We start from the raw sequence: 15348 nt of genomic DNA, 5'->3' as shown, positions 1-15348 counted from the left end.
TGAGACAACAGATGTAAATATAATTTAAATAATTAGCTACTACATAAATGTAAATTATTATTTTTTCATCAAAATAAAAGGTAGAAAAGTAAAATCAAAACTTGCATTTTTAAATATCTTAAAATTCATTCATCATAGCAACAGATATCTACTTTTTATTAGATATTAGTATGTCAAACAGTAAACAAGTCAAATCATTGCAATTAGCTGAAAGAAATTAGAAATTCACTTTTTATTCGATTAAAAAAAAGCAACTTAAAAACACTGCTTCACCTATGATAAAGTTCATATCATTTTTGCCTATCTTTAAAGTTTATTAATGTTATTTAGTGATTTTAACATGAAAGCTACTAACCACTTAGAAAAAAAATGTCCCATAATGATTGTTATTACTGATGAAAGACTTTTCAAAGATCGGCGTAAAATATATTGTCCCTGCTGTCAATTAAGTGGTTTATTCCATTTAAACAATAAAAAGAAGTACCTTCTAGGCATCACGGTATTAAGAACCATCCACAATTTATTGACTGTTTGAAGAATTCTCCGTGGAACTCCCGAATTCAACAGCTGGTTCATATTTGATGTCAAAACTTCTGCATATGGTATAAGTTCACTAGCAGAGACCAGAGTCAAATGTTCCAGAATTTGCATTACTTGTGTATGACTTACTTGGAGCACTGAAAATGCTAAAAAGAAAAGACAGAATTTATACAAACTCAAACCTTCCAAAGTTGTTGGCAAGAACATTATGCTCTTAGAATGTTAGGTCTTGTGCAATTACCCTGGTCCAATGTTTTCAATAACTGAAGAAAAAGATGTGGCTAAAAACTAAAATGGAAATATTACATTCTGTCATAATAATTTTATAGTTTTAGCTAACCTTAAAATTAGAAGCTTAAGGAATATCTATATTGCCCAATAAATAAATAGTCAAAGGAGGAATGAGCAGTTTTCAAAGCAACAAACTGTTAATCACTTGAAAAACTACAAGTTTTAATAATCAGAAAAATTCAAATTAAGAACTCCCAAGTAAGCACTTAATATTTTTTTTTTCATTATACCTATTAATACAACAAAGACAGTTAAAACAATAATATAATACTGGAGCTAAATGAAAACAGGTAAAAATCATATATGCTAGAGCTGTGAACTGGTTTAATCTTTCTGAAAACTCTGAATACATAATGAATTCCAAAACTAAATAATATCCTTTAATCCAATGATCCCCCCACTGTTCCCTAAAGATATTTTTAAAAAGTAAAGATCTATTTGTACAAAAGTATTTATTGGCTTTTTCTGCAATAGCACAAATTTAAGCAATGCATATGTTCAATGCTAGGAGAAGCATTGAATAAATTGTGACAAGTCAACAAAAAGAATGTATTTGCATTAAAACAACTAAGAATAAAAAGAAATATCAAAGATTGATATAAAAATTCAAACACAAAATTATACTTTATATGCACAAAAATATGCAATGGTATAAAAACAAGTAATAGGGAGAAAGACTTAACTGATGATTTCATGGGTACATAACAGGTTCAGAAACTGCTTTTACCAATGGAAATCAGTACCTTCCCTGCAACTGCCTCAGTTGAGCTGCCTGAAGTATTGAGAAGTTAAATGACTTGCCTAGCCATCAAGGGTAGGATTAGTACCTTGCTCTAGCTGTCTTTGAGACCAGCTCTCTGTTCTCTATGCCACAAAACTCAAAAAATGTACCAAGAAGAAAAAAGAAATTAAGAGAATACAAAAATAAAGACATTACTGTTATTTTGTTAAAGTCAATATAATAACACTAAAAGACATTTATACATCATTTACCAAGTGCCAGAAACTATGCTAATTGCATTACAATTATCATCTCATTTGATCCTTGCAACAATCTGGGAAGTAGATGCTATCATGATTCTTATTTAAAGTAAAAAAACTGAAGAAAATAGATGTTAAATAATTCTTCCAGGTTCCCATAATGAGTAGGTAGGCCAAAATTGAATTAGTCCTTCTTGATTGGAAGACTAGCACTAATATGTGTAATTTTTTTAAAAATAAAAAAAAGTTTGGAAACTTTTCTCTATGATTTTTAGCTTTGCCCTAACAGAATATTTATCTTTATTCAAGAATTCCAAGTAATGTTGATTTTTTGTTTATTTTGGGTTTTTTGCTGAGGCGAGTGGGGTTAAGTAACTTGCCCAGGGTCACACAGTTAGGAAGTGTTAAGTGTCTGAGACCACATTTGAACTCAGGTCCTCCAGACTTTAGGGCTGGTGCTCTATCCACTGTGCCACTTGGTTCCCCCCAAATCTTTAAAAAAAGAAATATCTTGATATTAGCAAGAATAAGAGTGGAAAAAATTAATGAAATTATCTCTAATCCCATTTATAAGAATTGATTCAAATAGAAAAAACTACCATCTACATTCTGACAGAAATCTGTATTCAGAGAATTGTCTGGTCTAAAAATTCGTTAATTTAATATAAATTAAGCAACTATTATTTGCAATAAATTATGTCAATTCTATCTTGCCAAGCTTGTCCTAAAAGTCTTTTTCAGTATTTGGACATATATTAGATGGCTATTCCTACTACCAACACAGTGATCACAGCCACAAATTATGCTCCTAGTCAGTCCATTCAGTAATAGTCCTCAAGAAATATTATAAGCACTTAGATGATAAAGAATCTACAAGGGAAAAAAATTTTGCAATTCAACAAAGAAAAACAAAAAAGTCCTCAGAGCTACAAATTTAGAACTGCTTACTTTAAAAATTGTTAACATCTTTCAAAGAAAAATATTCCATCATATTTAAATATTTAATAACATTAAATAGCATTAAGAACTAATAGGGACTTCACATAAAACAATTTTAAAAAACTTTAACACACCTTCTTGAAGTTGTTTAGGAGAGTGATTTTTGGCAGTGTTGGTCAAAAGCATTCGCCGTAGCAGAGCATCTGTCCCTGTAATTTCTTCTTCACAAATCCAATCATCCACAATGCATAAATGTGGATAGTTAGTTGCAAGAAGACGCAATAAAGCAGAGTGTAACCCTTTAAAAATTGCAATAAATAAGTTAGAACACTTATGTTAAATACTCAAGATCTTTTCCTCCTTCCTCAGTTTCCAATTTTAATAAACAGATATTATCTAATACCCAATCACAATGGATTATTATACACTGGCATCTCCTAATGATGGATCCAATTAAACTTGGCTCCAGTGGCCAACTAAGTTTCTGAAGGAGAATCACAAGCAATTGCTTAGAATCATATACTTAGAACATGATTTAGAGATGGAAACAACCTTACAGACAAACCACCCAACCCCACCCACTTATAGAAAAGAGAGGTTAATTGACCCAAGGTCACACAAGCAATAAGAAGCAGGCTCAAGATTTGGACTCCAGTCCTCCCTTTACTCCAAAGCTAGTGAACTTTCTACTGCATTAAGATCTTCTCCACCCTTGCCCTCCAAAAAGGTAAAGGGAACATGGAATCAAAATCCTCTGTTATCAAAAAATTAAAACCTCAGTTTCCATTACCTGCCTTTATCACTGCTATACTGCTAATAAATATTAACAATAATGATAACCATCCTAATAACAAATGCCAAAATTGAAATTAGCTGGAAATTTTTAAGCACTTTAAATTTTTAAGCACTTTATAGTAAGCACTATACACAGCAAAAACCTTGTGAGCTTTTAACCTAAACATGATATAATGTAAAACAAAAACTAAAATACACCTATGACTTGGGCATATTCCAACATATGCTAGGAAAATTTACAGGATTGCAAATGCTCCTTAAATAAGAGAGATTTCAGACATCTCTCAACTTTCATACATGAAAAATAAAACAATAAATATTAAAAGAATTTTGTCATTACCGTGACTTAAGAAACTTTGGTGTTTTTGTTCAAAAATTATATAGTTAATAGACATTAGTTCAAACATTTCTTGTCTTGACAAGAAAATTTTCATTCCACTCTAAAATTCCATGCTCAGAAATTTATCAAATCTTTTCAATGAAAATTCATCACCCAAATAAATAATATAATCTAGCATAGCATGAGTTGAAACATTATTTTAGGCCATTTCAAGGCAAATCAAACTGTATACTCACAACATATCAGAGATAGTAGTGATCTCACAGAACCAGTCCAATTTCACCACTTAACAGTTGAATAAACTAGAGCACAGGGTATATAAATAACTTGCCCATGGTCACAGTTTGCTAGTGGCAAAACAGGTATCTGGGGTCTACACATTTTCCTGACTCCTAGACTAGTCTTTTCCACTATCTTATAGTGCCCTCTTTACATCTCTCTGTCCTTATTTCCTTATCAGTCGATTACAGATGACAATATTTATTTCTTACCTGCTAGGAACAGCTGAAAGAATTAATGTACAACATATAAAGAAATGCAAAGGAATATTATTTCTAAACTACATATGTTCTAACCACCACCACCCCCCCCCAAAAAAAATCACTGCTACAAAAAGGGATAATGGATCTTCCTTCATATTTTTCTACAAAACAAAAAATTACAGAGTACAAATAAGACCAGCATCTCTTTGGAAATAGATTATTCAAAATCATAAACAAGTAATAGCATTAAAAGACTAATAAAAACAATGAATGTACCTCCCAATTCCTGCTGTAGTCCTTGAGCCTGTCGTATGAGGAATTTGATTGGAATCTGATCCATTAAAGAGGAAGAGTATGATTTAGGCTTTCTCTGCATGGCAGCTGGTCAGATAAAGATAAATGTCAATAAACACATTTAAACTAATCTGCATTCTAAAGTTTCAATCCAAACTATTCATGAATGAAAATTCAAGGAGGCCTATCCATTGTTAATTCATTTTGCGTTCAACTTTATAGCTCATAAAAGCTGTAGAATTATCAATATGCTTTAATTCAAAACTTATTGATCCCTCAGTATAATACCATTTAAAGGAGGAAAAATTAGGATTCAAAGATTAGCATATTTATTTATCAGTAAAGATTTCTAACTAGTGTCCAATTTACAAATCTAGCTTTTAAACTGCATACAATCATATTCATCCAAATACCCTTCCACCATGGATCTCAGCCCCCAAAATATTTTAAATATTAGAAGGAGTACTTTCTCATTTTTCATCCTAAAACACAGTCAAACAAGAAATATTTATAGCATGCCATCTATATTGACTATGGGACAAAACTTAAAGGGTACTGTACTATCATAAAACATGGTTAAAATCCTATTATATTCTATTATTAATCTTAATTTAGCTATCATCCAGATATGAAACTTCAATCTGTTATATGCTAAAAGGTTTAAGATAGAAGGGCTATTTTTTTTAAGCGAAAAGACAGCAAAGACAAAAGGAAAACCTCAAGTTGCCTGGGAAGCTTAAAAGACAAGGGGGCCTTATACCTCCCCAGAAACAACAGATCTATCCATATCCCCTCTTGTCAACAGAAAGGATCATAGACATTAGATCTGAAAATCAAGTCTTCCAATCTTCTTATTTTATAGATCACAGAAGAATAGATTTAGAGCTCAAAGGAACCTCAGAAGCAATCCAAACAATCCAATCTTAATTTGAGCACCATCTTCTATAAGAGGTCCTTTCTGAATATCCTCTCTCCAAAAATTATCTTATATTGAGAGAGATAGAGAGAACAAACAGTCTGTGTGTTGAAAGGCAGGGTGGACTATTCATTAGAAAGCTGGCATTGGAGTCAATAAGGCCTGCCTCTGAAAAATGGTGGCTATGTAACCCTGGGCAGGTCACTTAATTTCTTAGTGCTGTAGGCAACCAAACACTGTAACTTGCAGAGACAGCACTAATCTGCTTAGTAGAGAGATTTTCCCAACAGGCACTCTCCACTAATCACAAGTCTAGTCTTCTTCCCTTTCCTATTCTGTCCATCTCTATACATGCATATATTTTGTCTCGTCTCTTCTATTAGAAAGTAAGCTCTCTACTAGGGAGGGGAAAAACTAAGCTCTGCAGTGTTTGGAAGTTTTGTTTCCACGTTGTCTTTGTATCCCAAACACTTAGCACAACATCTGGCACAAGGCAGGCACTTAAAAATGCTAGTTGACTATTTAACATGACATAGTTATTTTACAATTGAGAAAACTGAGGTTAAGTGACTTGCTCAGAGAGAAGTTGAACAAGAAGATTGCCCAAGGTCACAAACATACCAAGAAGTAGAGCTAGGATTTGAACCTAAGTCCTCTTATAGAGGCAACTGATTTTTTCAGCAAGTTGATGTATGACAGAAGGGAACAAAGAGAGAGAAAGTCAATGGTTCCTGTGATCAAGGTACAAAGAAACCCTCTGTAACTCATTTGAGAGCTACATCTGTTCAAATCTGCTTGATGTGCCTAGTACAACCCAGATATAAAGACATCTATGTAGATCAAATAAATTATTTTTGCATGCTCTGAAATTATCTTTAACAGTATTTTAGTTTGAGGATATTTTAAACAACAGAACAAATGAAAGTTTGCAATACATTGGTTAAATATCCATTCTAAGACAGAAGTGAATGCATAGCAATACAAAAATAGTTTTAATTTGAAGAGAAGTTACCAAGATACTGAAGTTATAAGATTATGACAAACAGTAATAAAACTTATAACAAGAATTACCAACAAGAAGCAGGCAACCTTCTCAAATGCTGACTATCCCAGCCCAATCCATGAAAGCAGCTAAACTACATGACTGTTCCCAATACATTATGCTATTTCCTACTTCCATGTCTTTCTTTATGTATCTACAAGGGCTCCCCTCTCCCTGTTCACCTTTTGAATTTTTATCCAACTTTTCGAGTGTGACTTAAATGCCTCCTTTAAGATATTTCCTGATCTTCATCCTACAGCACTGTTTTATACCTCTTTAATGCATTCATCATGTAAATTCAGCTATCTATATATGTCTTTTCAACTTACTAGACCACAAATTCTATGAGAATGGGGACCATAAAAGTTAGTTACAATTTATCTCTTCCTCAGTACCTAGCACAGTGTTTTTTGCACTCTAGACATTTAATGTTTATGGAATTAAGTTGCACTTCACGCAGACCAATTTCATTTTCTAAAGAAAAAAGAGTCAGGAAAATTCTCATATGGGAAGTAATTCTCCTCTAACCTATTCTCATGAACAAATTTTCAGAAACAAAATTTCTGAGTAGAAACACTCAAATTCTCCAAAGAATTGCTAGATGCTGTAAAGGACTTCTGTAGCATATTAGTCTTCTTTAAGAAGCTTGTATGATGTGACAGAAATAACTATGCTCAGAAGAGCCTTGGAATGAAGTTAACTTTGTCTAAAATAAGACAATCAAGTCAGAATATTAATCACTCAAATGTATTTTGCTATGCTCAATTACATAAACTATTACATAATTACATAAACTAGCATAGAATCTTTAGGAAGTCTCAGGACTTAGTTTAGATATCACCTTTAAGACAGTGTATATATATAATTGTGCCCCCCTCAATTTCATAACAGTACAGAAGAACAAGTCATCAATAAGATAAAATAATTCCCCACCTTTATGATCACATATGGCTATATAGACTTTAAATTTTCCTTCTGAAGTATGTCACTATCATACATTCAAGCCAGTCACCTTAAATGAAAAAATACTTCCATTCCTGCAGACATCAAAATTTATAACAGCACAAACTAGGAACATTAGCCAATTACAGGTACAAAAAGCAGCTAAAATGTAGCTTTTCCAGTTTAGATCAATTTTACTTAATTCAATTCAACAAGGATTTATTTATTAAATATTATGTATCCTATTATATATCCGGGACTAAGGATACAAAAAAAAAAAAAATGAAACAATTTCTACTTTGAAAAAGTTTACATTCAATGTAAATAGGGGAATGGAGAGAACAAGCAAAAAGATAATATAACATACAAAGTAATTTGGAGGGAAAGAAGAGAGAACTAAAAATTAATGTGATCAAGAAAGAACTTAGAGATTTTTCAAATGTTTTGATCTAAACAAGTCTCACTTTCCAAAAAAAAAGCCTAAAGTCTTTCTTGAGTTCTATCTAGCTTTTTTTTTTCCCCTACCCTTAAGTTAAAATGGAATTTCCCTTTAGATCAGGCTACAGAATATTTCCAGTTCATATATAAGTCCTTTCATTAACTCAAACTTTTCATTAACTTGATCCTCTACCTTTTGCTTCCCACCTAAAACTAGTTTTTGCTTAAGTGCTAAGTGTTAGCTGTAAATCTAGAGTTCTTCTCTTCCATATCATACACTTAACAGTTACCCATTTAATATTGACACTAAATAAACACCATCATGAACAGAAACAGAAGGTTCAAATGATTGTTTAGAATATGAGGTTCATAGTACCCATTCACCTCTCAGTGACAACACAAAAAGTATTTCCTGCCCACCTCAGAAAGACTATGTGAAGGCATAAATAGTAAAATTTTCTTAAAGCTTTTACTATTTGGATATACAGATAGGCTGGTAGTAAAATCCTGCCCAACTGTCCCAAATGGAAAAATCTCTAAAGCATGGTATAAAAAAAATTTTTTTTCAAAGAGCTATTATAAAGTAACAAACAATATTCTTTATCAGAACTCAATGGCTAATCAAAGATTCAAAAGGAAGACAAGTAATAAGACCAATTATTTCAATTATCCCTATGATAAATAGGTAGGTATTGGGATATCACCCTGAATCCAGTTTCTTAAAATGTGGATTACGGCCCCATGTGAGTTCTCATAACAATGTGGAGGCTGTGAAATTATCATTTATTATCAGTAAATGTTTGATTTGTATACTTACTTTATACACCTATATACCCAGGGTCACATAAAAATTTCTAAGGCAAAAAGGGGTCACATGTGATAAAAGTTTGAGAAGTCCTATCTAGAGAATCCTCAAAGTAAAGGGAAGAAGCCAAAGAAAAATTCCTATCACGTTTATTACAAAATTACGTAAAAACATTAAGGACAGCTGATGGGCCTGTCACAAAGTGATTTAAATCAGCAAGATGAAAAAGTGCCCCTATCCTTCTGATAATGCCAAAGAACTTGTCTCAAGGGTAAAAATTCATTACAACCATAATGATGATTTTCTAGCTTAAACAAACAAAAACCTTCCCAAATTAAATATATAAGACCAATCAGATTTAAAACATATGTGAAATTTCCTCCTTGGTCACAGAAAAAGATATTCTACTTGTTGTGACATATTATTTTTATGTTATATTATTTTTAAAAAGCATAGTTAAAAAGCCCAATTCAATGACTATATAGACTAATAGTTAAAATATCTATCTATCTATCTATATATATATATATATACACACATATATAAATATAAAATGTTATTATATACACATATGTGCATATGTAATACCTAAGACATGTATTTAAGTCTACATTATTTACCAGCAAAAAATTAATAATTTAAAATTTTTGTGATAGCTCTCGCAGTGATATGTCAACAATTGTACATATTTCCTAAAAACAAACTATACTATTTAAAAAGTTTTAAATACAGTCAACTCAATCATTTCCAGAATGCTGTCATCATACAAGCAGAACCCAGAACACTTAAAGTAAAAAACAAGCCACAAGATCAATACCAGTTACTTAAAGTGTATAGATATATATATACATCTTTTATTATATTCTAAACTCAGTGGAAATGATTTGGGGTTTATCTGTTTTTTAAGCTAGTGAATATGTTCTACCATCCACTCAACCAAAGAATTGACAGAAAGTACACTTAAAGAAATAAAACATCTTTTGATCCCTTGCAGGGCTTCCAGGCACACAATCACTTACCAAGAGTCTTAGTGTTGGCAAGAAGGGCTTCTTCATAAGACAATATGTAGTACAACACCAGGAGCTGAGCTGTGATACTATGACATTGTGCACCATGCTGTGTAATTCTATTGCTGTCAGTCTGCAGACAAAAATCAGACCCTCTTCATTAAAAATACTATGACAAGACTTCTTGATAAAATTTGATTTCATGAGACAAATATTTGATTTTACAAGACAAATTTGACCTTTGACAAAACAATATTCATTTGATTCTTTTAGTGCTAGAATCAAAATACAGGTCACTAAAGGCCAAAATAAAGGAGGAACCTGGACAGCTTGACTGTTGCAACTCAAAAATCTAATTTAACTTTTTTTAGGCAGTAGAAAGGTTGAGACACAACAAATTCAATTACTCTTTCATATGCTGAGAAAACTGGACTCATAGTCCATTTTTTTCAAAAGCAAACTCACAAAGATTAAGGAAATGTTTTTGAATGGTGCTAATAGGAATCTTGTTTAATAACCACCACCACTCCCAATGCATTTGTACTTAGAAATTATCACAGGGGTACAAATTACATTATGGTAAATGACCACAATAATCTAGTTTATGATAAACCCAAAGATACAAGCTTTTGGAACAAAAGCTCATTTACCAAAAACTGCCGGGAAAACTAGAAAAAAGTACAGTGGAAACTAGGTATAGACCAACGTCTCATACTATATACCAAAATGAAGTCAAAATGTGAAAATGGTTTACATATAAAGGCTGATTCCATAAGTAAATTAAGAAAGCATAAAATAGTTTGTGTGTCAGCTATCTGGATAAGGGAAGAATTTAGGGCCAAAGAAGATGTAAAGAGCATCACAAAATATAAAACAGATAATTTTGATTATATAAAATGTAAATGTTTTTGCACAAACAAAACCAATGCAACCAAAATTATAAGGAAAGAAGAAAACTGGGGGGGGGAAATTTTTTGTAACAAGTATTTCTAATAAATATTTAATTTCTTAAATATATAGAGAACTGAATCCAATTTAGAAAAATACAAATCATTCTCTGTTAAATAGACAGAGGATATGAAAAGGCAGTTTTCAAACAAAGAAATCAAAGCTCTCTATAGTCAGGTGAAAGCTATCTATAGTCTAAATTACTATTAATCAGAGAAATGCAAAATAAAACAACTCTGAGGTACCACCTCAGAGAAAAATGTTGAATGTTGGGAGTTGTGGGAAAAATAGGACACTATTGTACTGGTTGATGGAGTCATGAACTGGTCCAACCATTCCAAAGAACAAATTTGGAACTATGCCCAGAAGACTATAAAAACTACATACTTTTTGATCCAGCAATAACCACTGCTAAGTCTATATCCCAAAAACACCCCAAAAAGGGGGAAAGGACCCATTTGTATAAAAATGTTGATAGCAGCTCTTTTTTTGGTTATTAAGATTTGGAAATCAAAGAGATATCCATCCACTGAAGAATGGCTAAACAAGCTGTGGTATATAATTATAATGGAAGATTACTGAGCTATAAGAATGAAAGCAGGATGATTTCAGAAAAACCTGGAAAGACATAAACTCATGCAAAGTGAAGTGAATAAAATCAGGAGAATCCTGTACACAATAGTAATATTATCTGATGAAGAACTGTGAATAATTTAGCTATTTTCAGCAATACAATGATCCAAGATAATCCCAAAAGACTAAGAAGCATACTATCCACTTCCAGATAAAGATCTGATTGAATAAAGACTAAAGTGTACTATTTTTCACTTAGACTGGTAAGAAAATATTTTACAAATTGCACAGACATAATCTATTTCTGATTACTTACCATCTTAGGGAGGGGGGAGAGAAGGAAGGGAGGAAGAAATACAAATTGGAAACTCAAAACTTTAAATACAAATATTTTTGAAAAAAAATTACCACAGGGAGAACAATTCTAGGACAATTATGTATTAAACAGTGCTAAGGAACAATGCTGTATTATTTTGTCCAAAAAGAAAAATCACCTTTCTTCAGTCTCCATTAGTGAATCCAGGTGCATTATAGATACACAAAGACTTGGCCAGAGCACCTGAATATGCTACAATTTTTCAAAAAGCATTCTCCAACCCCAAGTTCAAGACCTGAGCAAAAGTCATCATGTTTATAAGTGGGTTTCAAGAGAAAATAAGATTTCCTCATAAAATTTCCATCTGCCAAACTTACTTTTGAATTACTGTTCATTTTAACTTTAGAAACAGCTGAAATAAATGACCCCTCATTCCAAATTCTGGACTATATAGAAGCCATCTAAGATCATCTACCCTTAATCCAAAAGAAAAAATCAAATGGAGTTAACCAAAAGACTGAACCAAAAGAGAAAAGTATGAATTGAAAGTATTTAAAAAAAAAAAGTCTTACCCCAACGAGTCCTTTAAAAACACTGAGTATTTCCTGTTCTGTGATTGGTTGGTTTGTGGCTTCTGGATTTGATTTAGAAGCAGGAGTAAGTACAGAATTTATGTATACATCAATAAGAGGAAGTAACTGAGGATGGAGTGGAATGGAGGTTTCACACAGCTGTCTATAAATCCAGTCCTGAAGAAGGAAGTTAGAGAATCAATTACAACAAGAAAATCCAAGTGAAAATTTTAATACTGCATATATATTTGTACATGACTTATGAACTCCTGATAAATTTAAATTTAATTTGTTGCCATTTCAAAACATAATTTGCTCTAATATAAATCATATAACTTGGCTTTAAACTAGTTCTACAATTAACTCTCAATGATGGAGAATAAGTATTAAAAAAAAAGTTGGGATTTCATATGCTTTAAAGTTAGGATTTTATCAAGTGCCAACTAGTGCAATATATAGTAGCAAGGTTCTTGACATTAACTGCATGGACTGACTTTGAGACAACTGCGTTGGAAGGCACTTCTAAAAATCTTGTTTATTTAGTCTCAAATAAGCATTGAGTAAACACTTAATAAGTTCTTATTGATCTGTCTTAAGAAACCTTCCCCCCAAAAAAGATATCTTTTTAAATTGAGGTGAAACATGGGGCCACATTACTTTGTATCCCTTCAAACCAAAATGCAACTTAATTTTAAAATCATATCTGAAATATGAATTGAGAAGCAGCAGGTTCAAGAGAGGATACTATTGGGTGTTTCTCAACAGTTTAATCCTTAGATAGAAGGAAATGTAAAAAAGTGGCATGACAGTAAAGGAACACAGGTCTGGAAAGCCTTGATTCTAGTTCTGGCTCTGACTCTCAGGGCTGGGACAATGATGAGGCAATCACTTCATCTCCCTAAGTTTCCGTGTCCTTGGCTGCATAACTATGAGGCTAGATATCATGAACCCTAAAGTCTCATCCAGTTCTATACACTATCAAGTCTATCATATTTATACACAAACAAAAAACAGGAAATAACACTGTCACATGTACATGCACATGACTACTGACAAAAAGAATGTCCACTGCTATTGGAAGTGGGGCTCTAGGATATCCAAAAAATTTTTTTTAATTTAATTTAAAAATACTAGTTTTAGTGTTGTCTTTGTAAAAATCTTCCAGAATTGGTTTTTGATCATTTTTTTCTCTGTTTTTAAATACTATTTCAGAAGTGTTTCAGACAAAAATGGGCAACAGTGAAAAAAATCAGTTCTCTCAAAAAGAAAAAAAAGTTTTTTATGGATAAACAGATAAGATAAATAACTTGGATTACTAATTCAGGATACACATTAGTTAGCACTATTATAAAATTTATACAATAATTTCACATTTAAAAATGTGAAATATGCATGGCTTATATTCATATAAATAATTAAACACTTAGTTCAATATTTTACATTCAAACAACCAAAAAGAAACAAATACCAAAAAGCATCTAGACTGCAAAACTGCAGAAAAATGTAATGGAAAATGTTTTAACACAATGTGATGCTTTGAAATATAAATGGTAATATACTTTTATTGACACTTTGTGCTTGGTAAAGGATCTACTCCTGAGAAGCTGATAAATACAGTGGATAGGTAAAAACCCAGCAATATTAGCACTGAGGCTGCTGGTTACAGGAACCCGAACAGCATGAGCCGTGACAACCTAAGGGTTAAAAAAAAAAAAAAAAAAAAACTTTTAGTATAGGCTATATTAAAATATGTGCATTCATGAATAGCAGGTTGTTCTGATTAGTCACATGTACCTATTTCCAGCACTTAAAGATATTTAAAGTAAGGAATTAAAACTTTTTTTTTTTTTTTTTTTTTTTTTTTGCTGAGGCATTTGGGGTTAAAGTGACTTACCCACGGTCATACAGCTAGCAAGTGTTAAGTGTCTGAGAGCAGATTTGAACTCAGGTCCTTCTGACTTGAGGGCTGGTGCTCTATCTGCTATCCATCTAGCTGCCCCAGAATTAAACTTTTAAATAATCCAGTGAAGCCTATTAGCATTAGGCTTCAAATTTAAGATTAGGTAAAATTTAGGACTGATTCAATAAGATTTAAAGTAATAAAGATACCTCCATGAGTTGCATGAAGCTAAGGGTCAAACAAGAACCTGTCACATAAAGTCAAGTAGTTCTAAACAATATCTAACCTTACAAATTTAAAAAAATTTAAATTAAAAGATGTAAAGCTCTGAACATGCCTCAAAACAGCAAATGAGTTATTATAATCCTTTTGAATTCCTCTTACTAGCAGGGAAATTATTAACAATGACTAACCATTTACATACTTCTAAATAAAAATGATATAAAGATACAATTTAAAACATGTACTAAATCATACATTGTTCTAAAGTATTAATCTCTATAAAAGTTTCAACAAGGAAATAAGCCACTGAGAGACTTTCAAGAAGAATATAAATCTTAATGTAAAATATTTTGCCTATTAAAGTGAAATATTCAACAAGTTTATATTACAAGATGCTTTATGAGTAAGTAAGTATCTAAGGTTAAAGAAATATACCTGCTCGGTAAAAATTTCCTGAGTGAAGATAGTCTTCATTCTACTCAAAGAGCTTGGTTTAATCACAATCTGAAATAATGACGTAAATAGGTAATGAGTAAGTGAATACTAACTATGAAAGTAGATAACATACAAAGTAAGAAAAAGTTTACATAATCTAAATTAGCTCTAGGTAATGGTACTTGTTTCAAGAAGCCTGATTCACAGGTTTTTCAAACATGTAAAAGAAACTGCCTTTTCAAAATTTTCTAATATTAAAAATAATTAAAATAAGGTTAACAATGGAACCAAATAGATTTATATTAAGGTTCTAGAAAAGCAATTTGAATAGAAAGAAGTGCACTATGCTTTAGGAAGGAGGCAAATTACCTTCATCCCCAGTGTTGAACAGACCAAATCTATGATAGCACTCAGTTGGTTGCTATGGAAATACATAGCCACCAGTAACAGCATCTCCCCAAAGGAAGCAGACACTCCAGAAGTACTGTTACAACAGAAAGGAAATAATAAATGTTAAGAGAGGACAATAAATGTTCTGTCACATAAAGAAAAATAATATTAAGCAGACTT

The 15348-nt window shown here is 31.9% G+C and overlaps 1 protein-coding gene across 5 annotated transcripts in view; it reads right to left on the bottom strand.

Moving 5' to 3' along the window:
- The window catches only part of INTS2 (integrator complex subunit 2), a 49285-nt gene that overhangs the window by 11360 nt on the left and 22577 nt on the right, over positions 1 to 15348 (bottom strand). For all 5 annotated transcript variants that reach the window (XM_031966526.1, XM_023502123.2, XM_023502125.2 and 2 more), the window contains 8 exons: positions 15148 to 15262; positions 14779 to 14847; positions 13781 to 13915; positions 12222 to 12398; positions 9825 to 9945; positions 4645 to 4749; positions 2886 to 3050; positions 485 to 686 (listed from right to left, as the gene is read on the bottom strand). In XM_031966526.1, the coding sequence (XP_031822386.1) occupies positions 485 to 686; positions 2886 to 3050; positions 4645 to 4749; positions 9825 to 9945; positions 12222 to 12398; positions 13781 to 13915; positions 14779 to 14847; positions 15148 to 15262 (1089 nt within the window). The remainder of the gene's footprint in view (positions 1 to 484; positions 687 to 2885; positions 3051 to 4644; positions 4750 to 9824; positions 9946 to 12221; positions 12399 to 13780; positions 13916 to 14778; positions 14848 to 15147; positions 15263 to 15348) is intronic.

Source organism: Sarcophilus harrisii, chromosome 4 (genome assembly GCF_902635505.1).
Source record: "Sarcophilus harrisii chromosome 4, mSarHar1.11, whole genome shotgun sequence".
Lineage (NCBI taxonomy): Eukaryota > Metazoa > Chordata > Mammalia > Dasyuromorphia > Dasyuridae > Sarcophilus > Sarcophilus harrisii.
This window is presented reverse-complemented; position numbering and strand designations above follow the sequence as displayed.